The following is a 25,153-nucleotide window of genomic DNA, read 5'->3' as shown; positions in this document are numbered from 1 at the left end:
GAAACAACTTGAGGGTGAGTAAACGATGGCAGAATTTTCATTTTTACGTGAACTATTCCTTTAATAAAGAGAAAAATCATATGCATAAGAAAATATGAATGAAGAAAATCATCATCACAAGCATTGGCTGTTTGGATAGCAAAAAGAATCAAACTCATTCTGTAAACTTTGAATGAAAGTGAACTACTCACATTGAAAAACAGAGCAAATATTGCAAAACATCCTGTGAAAACCACAGAAGGAATAATGTTGACCTGTCTGTGTTTGATTTCAAGATTTCACATTCCTCAATCCTTACGGATGTTTGTGCTGCTGCTTGCCCACCAAAATCATGTCACTTGGATTTTCTCATTACAGGACTGGCTTTTGCTAGTTAAAGGGATTTTACAAAAAAATAAAAAATAAAATGCAGGATGGAAAGTGGGGACAAAGAAATGCATCCCAAATTACAAAAAACCCCACCTGAAATAATGTTTAGTTAATCCCATTTTCTTTGTAAATTTTTCATTGCAGCAGCAGGAGTAATGACAAAACAAACCAAAGCAGAACAATGATTTAAAATTCACTTAATTGTCATTTTGATTAAAGTTTAAAAATAATATTATTTAAAAACGCTAAAATAGTGAGGTTAATACAGAATGATTGAGCTGAATGTACGCGTATGTGTGTTAGTGTTACTGTCCGCGAGCTCTTACACGCGCGTGGGCGTGACCCTCTGACGCGTCGCGCCGGACAATAAAGACGCGCGTGTCTGAGAGCGCGCACACAGTGACTTATCACTGACTGAACACACACGCACACCGCTGGAACACAGAACAACACTCTACATTACAGTATTAACATGGGTAAGTGCGTTTCACACTCTATTCATGTTTATAAACTTTAAGATTCTATGAATGAAGTAATATTTGTTTTAAATGTTTCCCACATGCATCGAGCCTATAAGAAATATGTTTTGCATAACAGTATAAAAAGTTAACTTGTGCAGCAGTTGCCATATGAATTTATTTAATCTGATCTGGCCTTTAAAACTTTTAGAGTGCAACCTAACGTAGGCTAATGCAAAATAATTATGTAATATTAAATCATATATTTGAATAAAGCCAGTCAATTTTATGTTACCACCATTTTAGGTTACCTGATGTTTACATGCATTTGTACTATAATTAATTCTCATTCATTTATTCATTCATTTACTGTGTGTGTGGGCGCGCTCCATGATGGGTCAATTCACGTTATTAAATGCACATGTTGATTGTTTACAGCAACTACTGTATTTATTTGCAGTCTTTTCATACCATATTGGTCGTGAATGTTAATTTTTTAGCAGTTTCATTGACTGTAGTTCTTTAACACCCCTAATGAAGCAGAGATATTCATTTAAGCATCTCTGCTCTGTGTGAATAGTACATTAGTTTTACAGTTTTGGGTTTATATATGGCATGTCATGAGTGGCGGGTGTGGTGTCTATTTTCCTGTTTGCTGTGTACTGTATTTCCACTGTATGTAAACGTCTCAGTGAATGAGGTTCTGTAGTAGGACACACACACATGATGTCTTCAGATCTACACACAGCTGTTTACAGGCACTCCACTAAAAATATTTACCAAGGGTCATAATGATTAAAATAGTACACCAGTGTCCCAACCATAAATGGAAAATTACAGCAAAGAATTTAATAAGGGAGGAGAGTCAAAGACTCATTATTTCTCTAGTCTCAGCTACTTATAAAATCTTCTTTCACTTGTTTTCATCCAGTCTATTCATCCGGTCACTTGTTCATTGAAATGCGGGCAGATATTTTTGAGGCTCGCTATAGTTTATTCTGGCAGACAGTTCAGTCTACAATACACTCAGAATATCACCAGCATCACCCTGAAAGCTAAACAGAGGCGTGTAAGCCAGCGATGACACACACACACACACACACACACACACACACACACACACACACACGCGCACACACACACACACACGCACACACACACACACACACACACACTGATGGAGGCGGCATCTCTTTAGAACAGGATTGAAGATGTGGTAAAGATTACGACAGAGGGTTTACTGAGAGAAAACAGAGAACACCCCACTGCGCACATACCCCATTTAACACACACACACACACACACACACACACACACACACACACACACACACACACACACACACACACACACACACTTACACACACTTTCTTTCTGGTCTGAGACTAATTTTCTCACCGCAGAGCTGGTTTACAACACACTAAAGAAAGAAACTTGATCCGCATTCCCATGAGTCTCTCTGAACCTTCCTCTTTCTGTCTCCTAGATGGATCGATAGATAGACAAAGACTCCCCAAACTTTCCATTAATATCACGTTACCCAGATGTTTAATAAAGACCAATCACAATATTGTTGGTATTATAATGATGTCATTGCAGAAATTCCATCTCATTATTACAATATTTTTTGTATTAAAATTTGCACCCCAAAACACAAATTACACAATATTTAATGACATTTTGAAGGCATCTTGAAACCAAAGAACAAGTTAGTTTATCTGAACAAGACCTTAATATCAAACAGGACAAACATTGATTTTTTTTTCTGTGCTGAAAAGTCTCACATTTAATGTATTAATTATAAATACAATTTCATCAAATTAAAATGTAAAAAGCATAAGGAAAGGATGAATGAGAAATGATAGGCTACATTGAGAGAGTTCAAAGTTCAGACATGTCTCAGTGTCCTTGAAGACGGCATCTGTTAAACATCAACATGCTTCACATGAGCTGTGCATTCTTCACCAATGCTCTTATTAGAAACACTCATGCATCTCAGTCTCAGCAGATCTGAAACACACAGAACAGATCTGTGCATTGTGCAAAAACTTCACTTTATAATCACATTAGACGGGCGGTTTCCAGATCCACTGAATCATGGCTTGATTTTAGTGCTTTTTTATTTGTTTGCTTGTAACTGACACACTTATTGTGACTTTTATTCAAAGCACATGCAGAAGGGAAAGTAAGTGATATTCCCTTTTCCCCCAGTGTGTTTCCCCCTTAACTTCACCTTTAATGCAGTCAAACCTCATCTTCCTAAAATAGATGTGCAGAATGTAAACAGAGCAAATAGGGAATTGAAGCTCTTGTCTCCTAAATGCTGTGAATGGCATGGTGGTCAGCGGGAGGTCAAGCAGTTTGCTCTAAATCTGCTCACTAACGAGTGCAGAAACAAGGCGACAAGGTTTGTATTTTTAGAAGAACCTTGGAGTGCCATGCATAATGGGAGTGCTAATATATATATATGCTCTTCACAACCCCTTTTACTTCTGTAATTTGATAGGCCATAGTAAAACTGGATATTTAAAGAGGCATGTAGGATCATGAGACTTAATTGAATCCATTGGGAATTGATTAGATGTGATGAAATGTGTCGCTATAAATAAGGGTTTGATGATATCAGCTAGAGCTGCATGATTCTGGATAAATTGAGAATCCTGATTTTTCTTTGCTTAGAATGGAGATCGCAGGATTCTCTCACGACACTGATGAAAAATGTTCACTTCAGTTATTTACACTATACAAAATGATATATAATTCAAGTCATTTGTTTCATTCAATGAATTGGTTGAAAGAATGATGCAATGACTTAGTCATAATAACAGTCACTTGTTTCTTTCCCGAATGAAGTGTTTTGAATTAAGCTGTTGAACGATTGAGACTCATGTATACAGTGCAGTATCTTATCACTTACTGGCAAAACGATTTAACATGCAAAAAGAGTCACAGTAAAATCCACAACACTAATAAACAGACGGACAGTTTGTCTTGAGCAAACATGGGATTGGAGGATTGTTGTATAAACTTGGATTATGATCGTTTTTTTATCTATAAAGTCCTGGATTTTGATGCGTGTGGTCATGTTCATGGAGAGCTGTAAAGATCTCTATCCTCTGTTCATTCAGCTCTAGACATCGGCACCTGGGATCTGGCGTGTAAGTTCAATAACACGGACCACCACACGGATCTGAACGGCACGGATCGGCTGATCGTACGCCGAGGACAGGCCTTCACCATTAGCCTGTATCTGAACTCTGGCTCTTACCAGCCTGGATCCAGTCAGATGCGCATCACTGCAGAGACAGGTAATGCAGCGGCTCAGGTGTGTGTGTGTTTACATAGGCCGAGGAATTTAGAGTGTGTTTTTGACGTCAGGTTTGCTGACATCTGCCTTAAACCCTATAGCCTAAAGTGGTTTTCCCATCTTAGCTGGTTTCAGCAAGCATGACCAAGTGGTCAAAACACCTTGAAAACCATCAGTGTAGAGACTGACCAGCTCACCACGTTTGGCCAGTTAAAGCTTTTTGTTAGTACCAGGGATGACTTATATCATCTTTTTACTATAAATAAAGCACGATAAGTCAAGATAAGTGACTATTTTGGTAAGCTATTATTTTTAAATTATTATTATTTAATGTACTTAATAATAGTGTTGACAGTCTTGTCAGGGGTCTACTGAATTAACCCAATTTTTTTAAAGTATTTCTGAAACTCATTTTCGTTTAACTCAGACTCACTTTAACGCTCAGGCTCATCGCTTTTTTAAAATGCCTGAGATAGCAATATGAAAAAGACACCAATGTTTATGAAATAGTTTGTCATAATAATCCATTCTTCCCTATCTCCACATCCCCATACTATATTATGTAGGAAGGAATTATTTCAGAAGCAATTGTTCGACAGTTTTATTTTCCAAAGAGATCAAGTTCCTCCTTTATTAAAGATCAAGAAGTTGATGTTGAGGATGAAGGTTAACACTGCCAGGGATCTTGTTGGACTTTTCCATGTAATAGATTCTGCCGTGTTAGAGCTGAGAGGAGGTGCTGGAACAAGAGATAACAAAGACATCATTGAGACCGCAGTGTGTAACCGACAGGAAAAACTCTGCTCAGACTCAGATAACTCTGATGTCAAGAAAACAAGACCTTCTGGCTCGTTCGACGGAATTTGTGACGAGATATCGCCCATGTAAATCTCTTAGAAGTTATCATTAGTGTCAAATACAAAACTATTTGTTTTGGTGAACATTCAGAAAACTCTCTTTGTCTTTCTTAGTTGCATGGGCCAATGTATGTATAAAAATCTAGTTCTAATAAGTTATAAACAAGCATAAACATGTCTTTTGCATGCAGTGACATCTCCAAACCAGGTGTTTGTTCAGAACTATGACACAGTCAGCCAATCAGAAGATTATTTGTTTAATGTACAGGGGAAGATTTCAGAGTGGGCGTCATGATACTGCAGAAACCAATCAGAATGCACCGTTTCACTTGTTGTGACTGGTTTTGAATAAAGTTTCAGACTGATGTGATAATAAAGTCGGCATGAAACAGAAGTCGCACTAGTCTTTTCTTATTGTGACGTATATCCAAGTGAAACGCTTCTGGAACAATAACAAATGTGGGCGGGGCTTGATTTTGTCAGTGAGGAATTGATTGGATGGTTGTGGTTTGCTATTGGTGGATCTCGTGTGAGTGACAGGTTGCCCCGCCCTCGTCATCAGAGAAGAGATTTCGCTGTTGTTTTGATTAAAGATTACGAGGCACATGAATTTACAACAATAATGATGTGCACAGATAAATCATTTAGAATAAAAACTGCAATGTTCCATAAAAAAACACAAGAATTGTTGATTTTGATTTCATGGTGACTTTAAAGAGGTCATCAGACAAGCATTAATTGTTACACCCAGACAAACTGGGTGTCCCCAGTTCTTTCCCGAAAAAGATCAACAGATTCACTGACACTGTTGTTTAAGTTACGCTGTTGTATTGACGGGAAATGTGGAGCGAGGGGGGCTTATCTGGAATACTTCCAAGTCTGAGCACACAATTCCAGTGTGTGCCCTTTAAACGCAGGGTCATAGACTCAGTGAGATGTGAGATTCAGAGACACATTCTCATTCGTTGACACATTCCTGACTGCCTTTAGGATCAAAATAAGGGGAATTTTGGTGGGAACATTGAGAAACATTCTCGTTCAAACCGCTGATTGTATCTGTGAATATCTTTAAGTTTGGAACAATGTGAACTTTATATCAGGCCTAATGAACTCAGACTAAAAACTGCATCCCTATGGACTCCTTCACGCTGAATGTGGAAAGGTTGTCGTGCCGCGAAGCAACATTATAGCAGCTGCATTTCCAGAGAATACTTTTAAGTTCCCAGCTAAAAGTAATCGTTCTCAGAACATCCCTAAGGCTCGGGCAAGATTCTGTCAAATATTCTTCCAGTAACGTTAATAGAACATTCGTTCAAAGTTATCTGGTCTTTAATTCTAAATATTAGCACAAAAACATAATACATCATTCATGGAACTTTTTTTCTGAAATGTTTTAGTTGGAGGTTCGTCTAACATTTTTAAATCTTACTTCTTGTTTCAGAGTGTTCAGAGAACATTTAAAAGTAATGTTCCCATAATGTTTGAAGAATGGAATGTTTCCTAAAAAAATTGTTTTTTTTAAAAAAAACTGGACTTTTTTAATGTTCAGAGAACAATCAGAAATAACGTTTTCATAACTTAATATAAACGTTAGCAAAAAATTCATAGACCATATTTTTGTTAGCTGGGATTCACCATCAAATAGATGATTTTGATGATTTTGTTCCACTGAGCTTGTTGTAATTGTGAAATATTATTATAATTTAAAATCAATGTTTTCTATGTTGTTAAAATGTAATTTATTCCTGTGATCAAAGCATCATTACTCCAGTCTTCAGTGTCACATGACCCTTCAAAAATCATTCTTATATGATGATTTGCTGCTCAAGAAACATTTCTGATTATTATCAGTGTTGAAAACAGCTGTGCTGCTTCATATTATTGTGGAAACCGTGATACATTTTATTTTTTTAGGATTCTTTGATGACTAGAAAGTTCAAAAGAACAACATTTATTTGAAATATAAATCTTTTGTAACATTATACATTTAATCTTCTCAATATATATATATATATTTTTAAATGTGGAAAATAAATAAAATATGTATATCTTCCCTGGTCACTTTTATAAGTGAGGCAACAGCATTGAATATTTTTCGGGGGAATTTCCATAAAATTGCATTTGAAACTATCCAAACACACCCCAGTAAACAATTACTGTCTTTCAACGTTGAAATATGTTTGAAAATAAGTCGGTCCTGGTTTACGACGTGATTTCAACTAAGTAGTTTCGGACTGTTTGACTACGTGTTTTCAACTAATCATCTAAGACAGGATAAGTCTGTTATAGGACTATTATTTGCAACATTTTTGCAAAACGCACGTTTCGCGACAGTTTCAAAGTGAAATGTCCAGTAAAGGCCTCATTATACTTCTGCGTCGGACCTACGCCGGAGCCTATACGCCGTAGGCAACGTGTTGGTTTTAATTTATACTTCTGCGTCGTTGTCCGCATTGACGCGCACCTAGGGAGCATGTGAAACCCCGAGGGAGGGGTTCTGGCAGACCAATCACAGCGCTTGTGTCCGCGTAGAATTGACGCGTTGTTACATTTTTGGAGAGGTGCACGTCAGGGTACGCCGTAGGGTACCCGCGCTACACACAGCCTACGACGTAGCTACGGCGGCAGTTCGACGCAGAAGTATAAATAGGCCTTAAGTGGCGCATAAAGTGTTTCGTTTTTTTCCGGAACAGATGAACGTGAATATGTCAATGTTTTATTGCGTTGGAGTTTGTACATATCACTGCAGTTCTGAATTAAAATGTCCGGTGAATGGCGTTAAAAGCTTAATACTCTATTTTAAAATAACGTACACCTACACTAAACCCCAAACCTACCCGTGTTAACAAAAGCAAATGTGACATTAATACGCAATCATATCCATGCAATTCAAGCTTGTTTTCAAGCTCTTTTATCACGACACGTCTTTCACTGGATTCATACCAAAGTTCTCTGCATCACAAGTACAACTCTATACCAGCTGAGCTACCAAGCAAGCTTAGCACGTCAGTAAAACGTGAAGATATGGAGCTGGTTAAGTGATGCAAGCTCCAAGATATATTCGTTTACAAGTCATGCACTATGGTAAAAAGTGTTTTGAGGTCACAACATAATTGTGTATAGAGCCGCATGAAAATAAGTCTTTATTAATCCATAATCTGCCCCTGTAATCATAATTGTGTGTGACACCGGTTAGAAGTGCTTGCTGTTTTACTGCCTCTAGTGTTCATTACTGTCACTGCAGTGATATGTACGTATTGGTACGTATTTTGCTTTTTGCAAAAATGTTGCAACAGGCATGTTTTTCCAGTGAGCCTGTGTTGGCAGTTCTGTAAAGAAAAGAGCAGGATTGGTCAGTCAGTAATGTGTTTGTGATGGTGTAGGCCCTCAGCCGGTGGAGCAGTACGGGACCAGGGCCGTGTTCGGTCTCAGTGATGAGATCGACAGCTCGTGTTGGAGCGCTGCCGTGACCAGTCCTCCCGCAGACACCGTGTGTCTGTCTGTGTGTCCCGCGCCCGACGCTCCCATCGGCCGATACGTCCTGACGCTAGATGAGCGCATCCAGTTTGAGTTCATACTGCTGTTCAATCCCTGGTGTCCGAGTGAGTACAAACAGATGCACACACGCTTTAGGATTATAGACACAGATATCCTGTTCCTTATGAGTAAGATCTCTGCGTGCTCAACCCATAATCTGACTCACAGGAGATGTGGTGTACATGGACAGCGAGGAGAAACTGGCGGAGTATGTTTTGGCCCAGGATGGCATCATCTTCAGGGGCGATACCAATCACCCCATCCCATTAGCCTGGAACTTTGGACAGGTACCAACATGCACGATTACACGTGTTCATAATCTCATGATCTCAACTCCTAAATGAGCTCTAAAGACCGTCCAACACACGACAGCGGAGACACTCATTAAAAAAAATAAGCTGTTGAACGAACTTAATTAAATGAAGGAAAACTTTTCCACGAAATTAAAATACATTTTTACAACAAAATCTAATTAGTTTGAAATTATTTGTTGTAATCTTGTTGTATGAACTTAAAATCAATTAGTCAAAAAGACTGCTAAAAAAAATGTGTCATTTCCTAAAGTTTTGATATTCCTAATAGAGAAAATTTTGTCATGTTAACTACATTTAAATTTTATCCTGCCTAGATTAAATTGCCAATATTATCAGTTTATCTACATTGACTCTACAGTTACTTCCAATGACAGTGAAATACTTGTGTTCAATTAATTAAAACCACTTTTTACATTGTAACACTAAATATGTGAGGTTTAATAGATATATAGTTCCACGTACCCAAACCTAAACACAGTCACCACTCTTCTGCATAATGGTAACCACAAAATTCAAAAACATTGCAGAAAGTCCTCTATGTTGTTAATTAATGTTAGTGTTTAATGTTCAGTTATGTTAGAAACTTAGAAAGTCCTCTAAGTTTCTAACATAACTGAACATTAAACACTAACATTAACTAACAACATCTTTCCTTTTACTGAAAAACATAAAATAACACTTTAATCCCTAAATTTACCCTCCTCCTAATGCAGTCCCTTGCAAAGCATGCTGGGAACTACAGATCCACTAAAACTGAAGTTTACTTAATTCATTTGTGTGAAAACTACATGAATAATTTTTGTTAACAACTAGCTGGACAAATATATTAGGGTGACTGAACACAATGAAATTAAGTTGTAACAAAATGTTAAAAATCACATTACTTTAGCTTATTTGAATTAATTAAATTGAACAAGAGGCAAAAATTACATGGTAATTTTTCATTGCGAACTTGGCATTGATAAAGGTCACGTGATTGAAACGTTTGGCGCATTTTTCAGTAAAATCATTGATTTTATCTCGCTTTTTTGACGTCTCTTGTCTTTGGTGCAGTGTGCGGACGCTCTTGAAGTGCCTCTCCAATTTTATTTCTGTTAATATTAATTTATATTTCAATTAAAGTAACTTCTTGTCATAAAAAGTTTTAGCTAACGATAATCCAAATCACCCAAAAAGAAAAAAAAAAGCATGAAGAAAATAAAGCCTGTTTTTGCATGAAGATGAAGATTTTTTTTTTTTTTCATTGTAAATATGGCACATTAGTTCATGTGGATCATTGAAAGAATACTCTGAGAAATGTTGGGAAATGTTAATATTGAGATCTCTGGTTTTTAAATGCAGAAGTTTGAGGCATTGTTGAAATCTCTTCTGAGTATTTGGAACACATGCATGATTACCAATATCTTTTCCTCAGGCAAAACATCTGGAAGCAGGAGTTTGAGAATGTGCCTAGCCATTTAATCTTAATTGCTCGCTGGATCTCAGATTTCTTTTTTTTCCTACGGGGATTTTAGGAAAAAAATGACCTGTTTTAGTGAAGGGAAGTATGCAAGAGTGCATTATTTGCACATGTTTTAATTGTTTCCCTGTTGTGTTTTGTCCTGTAGTTCGAGGAGGGCATACTGGACACCTGTTTAAGAATCCTTGACATGAACCCCAAACACAAAAGGAACCCTGGGAAGGACTGTTCTGGGCGCAGAAACGTCATCTATGTCACACGAGTGCTCAGTGCTATGGTCAGTGCACATAAACATAAACATAAAAATATACAGTACTGTGCAAAAGTCTTAGGCATGTTAATACCTTCCTGCAAAGCTCCCTGAAAAACTATGCGCAAGTGTACCTGGACAAAAGCCGTTTTAAACGCAAAGGGTCGTTACACCATATATTGATTTGAATTAGTTAATAGAAGTTAAATTAAAAATAAATTGAATTTGTGATTTTATTTTTGAAAGCATTCTCACTTTACAGCATTTTAACACAAGTGCCAGTACTTTTCCCAGTACTGTTGTCAGGCTTCTGGGTGGATGATGTAGGAGGCGAACACGAAGATGAAGAAACAAAGGTTTTAATTCTCAAATTTAGCAAATACAAACAACAGGAAGCGTGCGTTCAGAGCATTGACTTAAAGCATAACATAAACATTGACCGACCGTGAAGAGTGAAAACCAGGAACTTAAATACACACACAGATGAACACAAGACAGGTGATGAAGGTGATGATGAAGACGAACAGGTGGGTAATGAAGGCAGTGAGTTCAGGTGTGGAAACAAGGAGGATTCTGGGAACTGTAGTGAAGACGAAGACAGAACGATGACAGACGGTGAATGTGACATTACTCCCCCCTCCCGCTAGGCGCTAGGGGGGATGGGCATCCTGGAGTCTGTGACGGGGAGGTTGACCGGGTGCAGAAGGACGGACTCCAGGATGGTAGTAGAATCTCGGAGGACCAGGGCGGAGCAGGCGAAGGGAGGAGCCATGGGGGAGGCAGGACTGACGACTCCAGGGGGCCGACTGACGGAAGCAAGGCAGGTGGTAGAGGAGACCAGGGCGGAACCAAAGACAGGGAATGACAGGGAGAAGACGGAAGTTTGCTAGGACACGGTGGAGCAGAGGTTTCAGAGTGACCGGGGGAATCCACAGGCTCAGGCGACCAAAGTGTAGACAGGGTTACTGAAGGGCGCGGTGGAGACAGAGGGACTGAGGACAAAGGATGAGCAGAAGGGAGAGAGGAGTCCAAGGGAGCCGGGGGGACGAAGGGACGAGGCGAAGCCAGAGGAGAGAAGTCCAGAGGCGAGGGAAGGTCGACGAGGGACCAAAGCGAATCCGGGGGGACGAGGGAGCCTGGCGGAACTGGTGAACTGAAGGACCACGGTGGAGCTGAGGGAGGTAAGAGCCAAGGGTGAGACAGTGGAGCGATGGGCCGATGTGGAATCCTGGACGAAGTGGCTGGAGGCGGAACCCAGGAATCCACAGTCCAGGATGATGCTGGGGACTGGAAGCCCCACAGCGAGCCCACCAATCCACTGACTTCTAGTGGACGAGTGACAGGGCTGACAGGAGGCAGAGGAGATGAGGAAGGCTGAAGACAGACGAGAGGAGGCGGGAGAGGGAGGCTGGGTGGGACTTCAAAGACATGCTGGGAACCAGCATTGTCAGGCTCTGACACTGGACTGGACAGGGCCAGCGGTGAAGAGGACTCTGTGCTGGGCAGCGATGAGGGCTCGGTGCTGGGCAGCGATGAGGGCTCGGTGCTGGGCAGCGATGAGGGCTCGGTGCTGGGCAGGACCAGCGGTGAAGGCTTTGTGCTGGGCAGATCCAGCGATGAGGGCTTTGTGCTGGGCAGATCCAGCGATGAGGGCTTTGTGCTGGGCAGATCCAGCGATGAGGGCTTTGTGCTGGGCAGGACCAGCGATGAGGGCTTTGTGCTGGGCAGGACCAGCGATGAGGGCTTTGTGCTGGGCAGGACCAGCGATGAGGGCTTTGTGCTGGGCAGATCCAGCGATGAGGGCTTTAAGCTGGACGGAACCAGCTGTGAAGAGGGCTTTGAACTGGACGGAACCAGCGGTGAAGGCTCCGTGCTGGACGGGACCAGCGGTGAAGGCTCCATGCTGGACGGGACCAGCGGTGAAGGTGAAGGCTCTGTGCTGGACGGGACCAGCGGTGAAGGTGAAGGCTCTGTGCTGGACGGGACCAGCGGCGAGGAGGGCTTTAAACTCGATGGGATCAGCGATGGAGGGAGTTCCAAGCAAGGCGGGACCGGCGTGAAGAACCACTCTGTGGATGCAATGCTGTCAGTTTCTCGCACGGCGGGCATGACGCTGTCGGCATTGGCTTCTGCGGAACTTGCGTTAGATGCGGGCTCGGCGTGACTGGCATGCTGTGCAGAGTTGATAATGCTGGTGCTCGGGATGAAGATGGGTGGCATGGCGAAGATGGCTGATGACTGCGGTTGAGTGGTGATGTCCTCTTCAGCTTCACCTACGGTGAAGGCTGAACCACTCAACCCCAGCACATGATCCAGGTAGGCGACAAAGGTTCCCGGGAAAGTGGCTGCTGGGGCTCGCTGGTGCAGATGATCATCAAGTCCATACCAAAAGACAGTCTTAAGGACATCAGTTGCCCAAAACAATATATTTTATAATGCAGCGTAATTTATATCATCAACGTTTGCATCATCAGATGTCTAGGTAGGCAGCTCACTAGTTTCTGGAACAAAATTATAAATGTTTTTCCATGATAAAATTATTATTCACACTCATCCATTTCATGTGATTTTCTGTAAGTTAAAAGACAGTGGACGGATTAGGATGATTTTTTCCTCCCCAGGTTAACAGTAACGACAGGGACGATGGTGTCCTGGAGGGCTGCTGGAAAAACACGTTTGAAGGAGGCGTGAGTCCCATGTTCTGGAGGGGAAGCGTTCAGATCCTGAGGAATTGGTACAACAGCTCCTGTATGGGGGTGAAATATGGACAGTGCTGGGTCTTTGCAGCCATCAACTGTACAGGTATTAAATTATCCTATTAGCTGATGTAGTGCTTCTCAATTGGTTCCCCACTGTAACCTACGGAGCCCCTAAAGCGACTTCACAAGTTCACACTTACATATAATCAGATACAGGATAAAAAATTTGTGTTTGACGTGTTAGCTCTGAATTTGGCCCGGGCTGGGATAGAAATAATGGAGATGCTGGAAAAACTGTGATGGAACAGAGGTAAGCCAGATCTGTATAAAAGCCTCTCCTCGTGCTGACTGGGCAGGTTATATCTGAACGTGCTCCTGCCGAACTTTGTTAATAAAACATAGTATGGTGAAGGAAAAAATTTGAGATGGCAGGAAAAATATTTTGTCAATGCATTTGCATTCTTTTGCAATTTCTTTCTTTCTCCTAAGAAACTTTATGTTCGCTCGCAAAATGTTTGTGTTCCCCCGAGAAACTTTGCGTTCAGAAAAATGTTGCATTTGCAAAGATCGGTAATTTGCAAAAAATTTTTGAGTGTCCCTTTAGGGGCTCCGTAGATTCCAGCAAAAGTTCCAGAAATATCTTAGCCTCCAAAGTGGAGGGGCAAAATTGTATAAATGGCAAGTTAATTTGGTGATATTTTTAACCATATTACCAAATGACAAAAAAAATTAGTTTTCACTAAAATGGTAATTTAGTATAATACAGTATTTGACTCAGTGTCTGGATGGTAAATCACTGTTTCCTTATGCATCTACAAAAGTGCAAATGTTCCTATTCTGGCATGGTAATAATGGTAACATGCACTTTGTTACACGTTACAAATAGTTTCTATAGTATAAATTATGAATAATTACATGCAACTAACTCTAAACTAAATCTAATCCTAAACCTAACCCTATAGTAAGTACATGTAGTTAATTAATATTACTCAGTACTTAAATGCATAATTACACTGTAACAACATGTTTTTGGGCCTGTGCCGTTCATCATTTTGCTTCATTCTAAGGACAGTTTTGTTAGTTTTGTACAATAAACAGTTTTGGTTCAGCATTAGGCCTCCAGTCAATGTCTAAAGGAAAAGCAGTTGAGATGCAGTGCATTATACTGTGTAAAACGAGAGAAATGAGGAACAGATGAAGCAGGTTCTTGTTGTGTTTATCCTCAGTGTCTCGCGCTCTGGGAATCCCATGCAGGGTGGTCACAAACTACTATTCTGCCCATGATACCAACAGCAACCTTGTGATCGAGCGTTTCTTCAACGAGAAAGGTGACCTAGACCGCAGCAGCACCAAAGATATGATATGGTATGACTTCTTTTAAAACACTTTTATAAAAATAACTCATGCAGAACGTGATTTGTCAATCAAAATCTACAGTTTAGAAATATAAAACCTCAAAAATTAGGTTAAAAAGCATATATTTGGACACTTCAAAACATTTTTAAAACATGTTCTGCTGTAGGAACTACCACTGCTGGATTGAGAGTTGGATGACCCGACCCGATCTCCCTCCAGGATTCGACGGCTGGCAGGCGAGTGACCCGACGCCACAGGAGAAAAGTGAAGGTGTGTAGACTCTCTTCTTCCTGTCATACAGGAAATCAAACTTTCTCAAACTTTAAGGGATAGTTCACCAAAAATGAACATTCTGCACTGCAAAATTTTGATATTTTTGTTTTGTTTTCAGCACAAATATCAAAACTCTCTTAAATCAAGATACATCTACTTTGAGAATCAAAATGACTTGAGTCTTGTTTTAGGAAATATTTATCAAAATTAAGTGTGTTTATGCTAAAAACAAGAAAAATATGTCAGTGGTGTAAGAAAAATTACTTAAACTTAATTCAAAGGGAAAACGAGATTATTTTTCTGACCTCAATGGCAGATACTTGTTCTTGTTTTAAGCAAAAACACTCAGAATCAGGAAACAAAATGTAATATATTTTGTAATTTTGCTACTCAAGTAAATGTATCTTGATTTAAGAATGTTTAGATATTTGTACTGGAAAACAAGACAAAAATATTGGGTAAAAAAATCTTTTTTTGCAGACCGTCATCATTTACTCACCCTCATGTCATTCAAAACCCGTAAGACTTTAAATCTTCGAAACTTAAACTAAAACATTTTTAATTAAACTTGAGAGGATTCTGTCCCTCCCTTTAGTCCAGGAAAGCAAATCTTTTTTTTATACTGTGTCAACAAGTATAGAACCAAAAAAATATATATCTATGTAGACAGATCGTAGAACGATAGAACGATAGATAGATAGAACGATAGAACGATAGATAGATAGATAGATAGATAGATAGATAGATAGATAGATAGATAGATAGATAGACAGAACAATAGATAGATAGATGGATGGATGGAGGGATAGATAGACAGAACAGTAGATAGGCATAACAATAGATAGATAGACAGAACAATAGATGGATGGATGGATGGATGGATGGATGGATGGATGGATGGATGGATGGATGGATGGATGGATGGATGGATGGATGGATGGATGGATGGATGGATGGATAGATAGATAGATAGATAGATAGATAGATAGATAGATAGATAGTTTAATTTGATAAAATTCTGTATAAAAAATGTTAAAGCCAGACAAGTATTTTTGGTAGCTTGGTTTGTAGGGAATTACAAACCTGCGCACATATATTCAAACGCGCATACCAATAGACTGAACTCGTAATACGCATGTGCACGCCATCAGCGTTCTCACAGGTTTTGCGTTTAAAGTCTGTGTAGAGTTTCCTGTTAAAACGGTGTCGTGTTAGCCCCTAAGTTAATACAATCAAATTAACTTTAGCTGGAAAATAACTTTATTCAAGAACTGCTATAAAGCCAAAACAATCTCTGTTACTTTAAACTATCCTTGTATCTCTGTAAAGCCGCTTTGGAACAATCTACATCAGGGTTCACCAATCTCGGTCCTGGAGGGCCGCTGTCCTGCAGAGTTTAGCTCCAACCCCAATTAAACACACCTGAACCAGCAAATCAAGGTCTCACTAGGCATACTAGAAACTTTCAAACAGGTGTGTTGGAGCTAAACTCTGCAGGACAGTGGCCCTCCAGGACCGAGATTGGTGAACCCTGATCTACATTGTTAAAAGCGCCATATAAATGAAGATGACTTGACTTGACTTTAATCCTAGTCTTGTGAACAGATTTAGCCTCATCTGAAATGTGTGTTCTCTCAGGCGTGTTCTGCTGCGGGCCGGTTCCTGTGCGGGCCATAAAAGAGGGAGAGCTCACCTTTAAATACGACGCTGCGTTTGTGTTCGCGGAGGTGAACGCAGACTTAGTGCACTATCTGAGGTATAAAGATGGGAACACAAGAAAAATCGTGTATGACCAAAAAGTGGGACAGAAGATCAGCACCAAGAGCGTGGGCCGAGATGAGAGAGAAGACATCACACACCTGTACAAATATCCTGAAGGTAGGGATAAACAAACAAGTGCACTTCCTTTCAGTATCGCAACATAAGGAGACTTATTTCAACAACCTCTTCCAGGCTCTGAGGAGGAGAGGCGGGTCTTTGAGAAAGCAAACCACCAGAACAAGTTGCAGCAGCAGCAAGCGAACACTGGGCTTCACATCAGCATCAAGCTGTCCTCGGGGATCAGGAAGGGCTGCGACTTTGACGTGTTTGCGATAGCGACGAATAACACCGAGGAGGATAAGAAGTGCCGTCTGGTGTTTGCGTCGCGTGCCGTGTCTTATAACGGAGTCGTGGGCCGAGAGTGTGGCTTTAAAGACCTGCTCAATGTGGAACTGGCTCCTGGAGGAGGTGCGCTTTCTTTACTGATGTGTGGAGTGTGTGTGTGTGATTCAGAATGCAAATGTGCACAGACATCTGATGAAAACTCTTGCCTCAAGTGCATTAGCAATGCATTGGCCAAGCATTTACATACATGTGCATATGCATACAGTATTGTAATGTTTGTAATGGTATTGTAATTGTAAAGTGATTGTAACGCATGGCTTGGCGTGGCTTATGGCTTTTGTAGAACAGAAGGAATGGCTATTTTTAATATTATCCAATATTCAATAATTTTTATTTTTAATAATTTTTATTAATTTTTTTTTATTGTTATTAGTATTAGTAGTAATAACAATAATTTTTGTTTACACTTCATTTTAAGGTGTCCGTGTTACAGTGTTATTATACGTTTAAGTGCTTAGTAATATTCATTTACTACATACTTATTATAGAGTTAGGATTAGGTTTTGGTTTAGGGTTAGTTTCATGTAATTATGCATAATTTATAGTTATTACTATAGTAACTACATGTGACGTGTAACAAGGATACTATAAAATATTTTTTTTGTTAGATTATTTACATTTATATATATACAGTATATATTTAAAATTTTAATTATAAAATATGTTGAAATAATATTAAACAGAATTGATACTGACTTTCCGTTTATACACTCTCAGAAAAAAAGGTACAAAAGCTGTCACTGGGACATTACGTTCTAATATGTACCATTTAGGTACTAATATGTACACGTTTGGTACCAATATGTACCTTTGAGGGACTTTAGGTACAAAGGTGTACCTTTTGAAAAGGTACCGCCACAGTGACAGCTTTTGTACCTTTTTTTCTGAGAGTGACTTTACTACTGACTTTTACCTATTATTTATAATAATTTGTGTTTATGCTTTAATTATTATTATTATTAGTTGTAGTAATAACAATTGATTTGTTTATTATGATATGTATATAGTATTAACCATAATTAATATTGACTTTCCATTCAATATTATTGAGTTAGTGTTTGATTATGTTGTGTCTTCACCGTGTTGTGTGTTTGTTCCAGAGAGGAAGGTTCCCCTGAGGCTGAACTACAGTAAGTACTGTAATAATCTAATGGAGGATAACCTCATCCGCCTGGGCGCTATGCTGATCGACTACGGCACCAGGGAAGCTGTGATGGCCATGCGGGACATCGTGCTGGACGAGCCCGAGATCAAAATCAGGGTACGACCACGCTCACCTCCATCACAAGTGGACATGACAACACCAGGCGTGCACAAGCTATCAGATGCATGTTGATGTATGTGTGTGTGTGTGTGTGTGTGTGTGTGTGTGTGTGTATGTTGATGTATGTATATGTTGATGTGTGTTTATGTTGATGTATGTGTATGTTGATGTATGTTGATGTATGTGTATGTTGATGTATGTTGATGTATGTGTATGTTGATGTATGTGTATGTGTATGTTGATGTGTGTGTATGTTGATGTGTGTGTATGTTGATGTATGTGTGTGTTGATGTGTGTGTATGTTGATGTGTGTGTATGTTGATGTATGTGTGTGTTGATGTATGTGTTGATGTACCACTTGTGGTGGTTGAGGAGATTAACCCATATAAATGGGTTCCACTTTATTTCGATAGTCCACTTTAGACATTCTACTGACTGTAAGTAACTTTACAACTACATGTCAACTAACTCTCATTAGAGTATTAGTGGACTGTCAGTAGACTGTTATGGTTAGCGTTCGGGTTAGTAGAATAAGTTGACTTGTAGTTGCCAAGTTACTTATAGTCAGTAGAATGTCTGTTTGTGAACCATCAAAATAAAGTGTTAGCAGATATTAAGCAGACAGTCTACTAATACTCTAATAAGAGTTAGTTGACATGTAGTTGCAAAGTTAAGATAAAGTTTTACCTATAAATGTCTCATTCATTCATTCATTCATGTGTCGTTCTAGATTCTGGGAGAACCCAAAGAGAACCGTAAGCTGGCGGCAGAGCTGACCTTACAGAACCCGCTGCCCGAACCCTTGCAAAGCTGTTGCTTCACCATAGAGGGCGCCAACCTCACGGGCGGCAGCAGCATCACCGAGAAGTAAGAACACAAACTGTCTTTAGTAGAATGAGAAAGTGCAATAGAGAGTGAGAAACGATGGCTACAAACACACTGCAGAGTTTTGGTAATCAGCTTAAAGTGTCCTTATTGTGGTTTTTCAGATATTCCCTTTCATGTAGTGTGTAATAAAGCTGTTTGTAAATGTAAAAGCTGTGAAAAGTTTCAAAGATTAAAGTGCAGATAAATGGAGTTTTTTGTCTCCTAAAAGAAAGAAGTGATTCTGAACTGAAACGAGTCATCAGTAATTCCCAAGCGGGAAGGAAGTCGACCGGAAGTTGAAGCCGGCCGCGTGCCACCATCTTGTAGCAGAACTTCACTTGCGTTAGCATTCCATTGACTCCCATTCATTTTGGCGTCACTTTGACAGTGAATAACTTTACGTCTGAGGCGTTTGAAGACTCCATTTGTCCATTATTTATTCCTAAAGAACCACGACAATGTATAAAATGCTCCATTACCTTGTAGCTTATGTTATGGCCCCGTAGAAGCTGTTTTTGTAAAAGTAGGCTAACGATTGCGTCATAACCACGCGACTCTCTGTCGCACAGTAGAGAGATTACCGTATGGACGGGAGGAGAAGCTCGCGGGCAATCGGGGGGACATGGAGGCAAAATGACAAAATAATTAATCAGAATACTTAGCAAAAGTTACTCCTGCTCCAAGCTCATGGACACCTCCTACTCACACTCTCCGTCTCTGCAAGTTTCGGAAGGGAATGATTCAGATTTCTCGTGCCACAGCCTCTAGAAGACAGACGGGTTGCTCACGTCACATCTACGTCGTCAAGCTCTGTTTGAGTCTGCGCGTCAGGAACGGAAGTCCTAAAAAATCGCTAAAAATGGGCTTCACTTGTCTCAATTGAGTTCCAATGAGATGGCTCTGTCCACTTCTTATACTGTCTATGGTAATTCCAGTCTCACTTCCTGATGATCCTGCGTAGGTTAGGAACTAATTTGCATAAAGCCAGCCTCTGCTCTTGATTGGCTGAACAGCGTCTCTTTGCTCCGCCCTCAAACACTGTAGTTTCTCTGAGACTGGAAGAGTTTGGTTCGTGTTGCTCATGTGGAGAAGACGCTGTTTTCTGCTGACAAAGCAAATCCACTTTGATGAGACTGATACGGTAAAACCCACGCCATCGTTACTGTTCGCATCACTGTGATCAAGAGCTGAGATTCAGATATGATAATGAGCGTTTGCTTTCTGACCAATCACAACAGACTGGGCCGTCTGACCAATCAGAGCAGAGCAGCTCTCAGAGAGGCGGGGTTTAGAGAGACTGAATCTTCGATCGAACCGTTTCAGACGATGCTGATGCTGCAGTGGAGATTATGAGAAAATTAATGTGCATGTAAATCTGTTGTCTCCGAAACAAAATTAGGAGCCTTTAAAACAGCATTATAGGGCCACTTTAAATTATTGTTTGTGTGTGATATACACAAATCACTAGCCTGGGGCTTCCATTCACATATTTTATGCACATTTTGGGATATCACCTGAATAAATACTGTATAAGCACCAAGATGCAAATGCAGTTCACAAAATACACGTAAACTTACAGTGTACTTACCTAGTACGTGGTGAGTAATATAAGGCAACTACATGGGTGGTTCAGAGACCTACTGTATAATCATCCAGAAAATTTTGGTGTAGAAATGCTAGAAATTGCTAGTAAATTCGGCAAGTAACGCACTGAATTAAACATGACATTTTGAAGTAAAAAGACTGAAATAGTATTTTCTGTTTAAAGAAAAACATACTCCGTCTTTGTTTTAGTTACAACTTAAAAAATCAGGTGTTTTTTCAGCGTATGTATATGTGGAAAAGAACTGTAAAATGAAGTGCTAGCCATAAACTTATATGCTTGCTTGTGATGGAAAAATTTTATTCGGCAAGAAGATATGCTAAAACTACGATGAAAAAACATTTAACTAATACATTTGTAGATGTGCATCCAAAAAGTCTTTACCTCAACAAATCATGTGACTAAATAATTCACCATCAGACTTTTATCATCAAATTGCATCTCAGCTGTTCTGTTTAATCCTAGATTTTCAAAGTGATCTCAGACTTTTAGAACCGACTGAACCTTTAAACACAGCGAGGAAACAGTCTAATAGTCTATATTTGAATAAACACTATTCAGACTAGAGATATGAATAGACGAGAATCTGTGAGATTTCTAACGTGTAAATATTTGTTCGTCTCAGGCTGGAGTCCACCATCGAACCTGGGCAGGAGGCCAAAGTTAAAATCTACTTCACTCCCACTCAGTCCGGCCTGCGCAAACTCGTGGTGGATTTTGACAGTGACAAGCTGGGCCACGTTAGAGGATACAGGAACGTCATCATCGGAAAATGAGAGTCTTCGCTGGAGAAAAGCGGATCTATGTTCCTTCTACTTATCATTATTCAGAGAGTATTACACAATCTTTTATATACTGTATTTTTTCTAAGAATGTGAAAAGCCGCACTATGTTTCTGGCTTCTTAGCAGCACATACTCTACACGCACCGCATGTTTTTAAGCAGAGAACAGTGTGCAATCCTTTCATTTTTAGGACACGGAAGCATGCACATTCCTGGATGTGTGTTTGGAGCCACACTGCATATTATACTTTAAAAAACAAAAGAATGAAAATGATGCATTGAAGAGATGGCAATGTGGCATTGAGATTTTTAGATGCGAGACTAAACATTTTACATGCAGCTTTATGTTTTTGCTTCAAATATATTTTTATATTCAGCTATTACTTTTTCATTAAAAAATATGCTATAATCTTGGATGGGGTGTTTTTAGTCTGTATCATGTAAAAGGCTCAGACGAAGAATCTAAAAATGCAGTTCTTAAAACTATAAGCAGCCAAATCTATTCTCAAAAGTGAAAATGTATCATGATGCCTATTGAGTGATGGGTTCGTCCACGTATGACTGAAATATGGTCCTTAATTTTAATCGTATTGTTTTATTCCTAAAATAATGACCCCATTAAAAGTTTTCTTCAGTTTAATCACTGTACAGACTTGCACCTGTTTGATCTACTTCAAATAATGTCCAGAAGGGTGTTATCAACACAAACACTAGTAGATTACCTCAGCACGTTACAATTCATGTGCCGACAGAGGAAGCCTTTCCCAAACACTGTTGCTATAGAGCATATAAACATTTACATGCAGCATTTCAGACTAATCTGATATTTGCCATTGTTTTCTGACCACATTCACTTTTTCATAACAGGTAATAAATAAACTCACCATTACAATGAATCCTTGTATTTCCTAATGTACATACAGCAGAAGTACAGGAGATGAATGAGAGTGAACTGTATTTATTTTTAAAATGTAATTAAATCAGAATGAACTTCATCATTGACCCATATGTTTAAGTGGAATTTGCAAAGAAAATTTAACTTTTAAAAGGTGAAAACAGATGATAAAGTATATCTTACGCACTCCTGTGTTAAAGTCAGCCCTCAGGTGATGTGTTTTCATGACAAATTTCCTCTGACACACCCTAGATACTCAACAGCATGCGATTGTGTTCCCTACTGGCAGCTCTTCACCTCAATATCACTGCTTTATATCAATATCAATCCAAAATACACATTACACACATCATTTATTAGGCATAGTTCACTGGACTTGTAATGTCTCTAACCACTATTCAAACAATTCCTCATTTAACCCTAAGCTCTTCGCATTATTTCAATGAAAGGAATGTACTACTATATTTTAGTTTGATAATGTTTTTTATTTAATATTTTTTATGGGATTTTATTGTACTATATTATATTTACGCAGTAGTTATTATCCATTTATTCACGTTTTGAGCAAAAAGTATTCAAGATTTACGACTAAATTTTATTTAATTTTCAGGTCTAAAGCACAGACTCAAGTTTGATCTCTTTTTAAAGACGACACTTGGCAAATTATTGCTGAAGTGAAAAAAGTTTTAAAAAAGTTTTTATATGAAATCTATATTTTCAAAAACTTTTAATTCTAAAAATACAAGAAAATCAAAGCCATAAATCTAAACAAGTTGTGTTCCAAATTTGAGCTAGATATCTAAAAAAAAAAGAGCTTTCAGTGAGATTTTGTTTGGCGGCAGTACCAAAAGATTTCACTAGATGAAATCCGGAGCACAAATGTGACTATTTTTTTCAGGACCATTTAACCTTTTTGAATCATGTCCGTGATTTTTTGTGTGTGTGTGTGTGTTCACATAGCAAGTGGCAAAATCTTTACCAAGTTTCGCACCATTCCGATGAAGTAAAAAAAAAACAAAAAAACATTAAATTTCCCATCAGTCAAAAAGCACCAGAGAGCACTTGAGGAGCACCAGTAAGGTGCAGTAACCGATTACTGAGAAACTGGATCAGACTGAACACTTTATTCTTTAACACTTTATCACTTTGTTTTGGTGATTTCAAATATCAACAGCATGGCTGCATCCGAAATCAAATACTCTTTTGAGTAGGTACTTGAATTAGTAATTACGGTAACACTTTATTTTGATGGTCCCTTTAGAACATTCAGTTAACTATAAGTAACTTTGCTGCTACATGTCAACTTATTCTAACCCTAACCCTACAAGTCTACTCATACTCTACTAATACTCTAATGAGAGTTAGTAGACATGTAGGTGCAATGTTACTTATAGACAGCAGAATGTGTTAAAGGGACCATCAAAATAAACCGTAATTACTTCACAACTGCTAAAAAGTATGTTCTATATAGTATGAGTGAGTAGTATGAATGTAATACATTCGTCATGTTATCATTATAATGTTACACTACTGCTTCACTACCATTCATAAATCCTCTCCCGTGGCCTTATGGGATAGTAAAGTGTCCACATGCACACTTCATAATCTCACCCGAAGAAGTAGCCTACGTCATCTGGGGACTTTTTGCCTGTACTGTGAATTAGGAGGACATACTTTTTTTGCCTACTATATAGTAGGGAATTGTGCGATCACATAGAAATCACATAACTTACTGCACCTTTAAAGCATTGGAAGTTAAGAGAGAGAGAGAGAGAGAGAGAGAGAGAGAGAGAGAGAGAGAGAGAGAGAGAGAGAGAGAGAGGGAATCTTTTTTTCCCCATTTTGCACCAGTTTTCATAAAGTGTTTGTGTTTTATAAGTTTTCACCAGGAAATCCAATTGTTTTGGGTTACATTTTAAAAAGATTGTGCTATGTAAGACATGTATGAATAAATCATAACAGAAAGTGCTTTTCTTCTTGTGTAATTATACGGGTGTTCATTGGATAAACATTCCAAAGGGGTCATTTCATTCCACACTAGCTGACAGTTGAATCACATTTATCTTCGATGCCTGACGGCGCAAAAAGAAAACTTCCATGAACAAAAACCCTTTTCATTGATGTAGGTTATGGTGTGTGCCCCTGGGTTTTAAAAGACATGATGGTGAGTAAATAATGACAGGGTTTTGATTTTGTGGTGACTATCCTTCGACATTATGAAGTTAATGTCATTATGCGAGTAGTGAATACTGACCTCTGTTGGTCAAATGGAGAAATTAATCGAAAATTAAAGAAATAAAGACACCAGCTCAGCTATTTTGTTTCTTCATTATCCTTTCCCTCCAAAACATATTAGACGACTATTCAATATAATCGAGCATGCTAGTAATGCGTTTCAAAACCTCCAGCAGAGAAATAACATACGTGGCACAACCAAATTAATTCCTACAACACACACCGATTGGCATTAAAACAATTATAGTTAAATACTGTTCAAATGGTGCAATACAATTAAAATAATAAAAAAAATTCTGAATGTTTATAGTGTTTTCTAGCCTAGCGTGTCCACTGCAGTCAGTCTGCAAACATTTTGTCACAGTTGCAGAGGTTTTTAAACTGGGACATTAAAGGAAGGCAGTTCAGACAAAATGCAATGATTGGACAAACCTTTTATGGTCCTACACCTTCCACATATG

At 39.0% G+C, this 25,153-nt stretch overlaps 1 protein-coding gene across 1 annotated transcript; it reads left to right on the top strand.

Moving 5' to 3' along the window:
• The first annotated feature begins 758 nt into the window (after window positions 1–758).
• Window positions 759–22,202, top strand: tgm2b (transglutaminase 2b). Its single transcript, XM_084129735.1, has 13 exons — window positions 759–845; window positions 3,956–4,135; window positions 8,375–8,593; window positions 8,697–8,815; window positions 10,450–10,578; window positions 13,173–13,353; window positions 14,477–14,615; window positions 14,773–14,876; window positions 16,518–16,757; window positions 16,833–17,108; window positions 18,146–18,306; window positions 19,040–19,176; window positions 21,405–22,202. Exons 1-13 carry the CDS (start codon window positions 842–844, stop codon window positions 21,553–21,555), a joined length of 2,040 nt encoding a protein of 679 aa, XP_083985861.1. The 5' UTR covers window positions 759–841; the 3' UTR covers window positions 21,556–22,202.
• Window positions 22,203–25,153: the final 2,951 nt, after the last annotated feature.

The sequence above is a fragment of the Abramis brama genome (assembly GCF_963993115.1).
Source record: "Abramis brama genome assembly, chromosome: 11".
Taxonomy (NCBI): domain Eukaryota; kingdom Metazoa; phylum Chordata; class Actinopteri; order Cypriniformes; family Leuciscidae; genus Abramis; species Abramis brama.
Note: the sequence above shows the minus strand (reverse complement) of the source record. Positions and strands in the feature narration are given on the sequence as shown.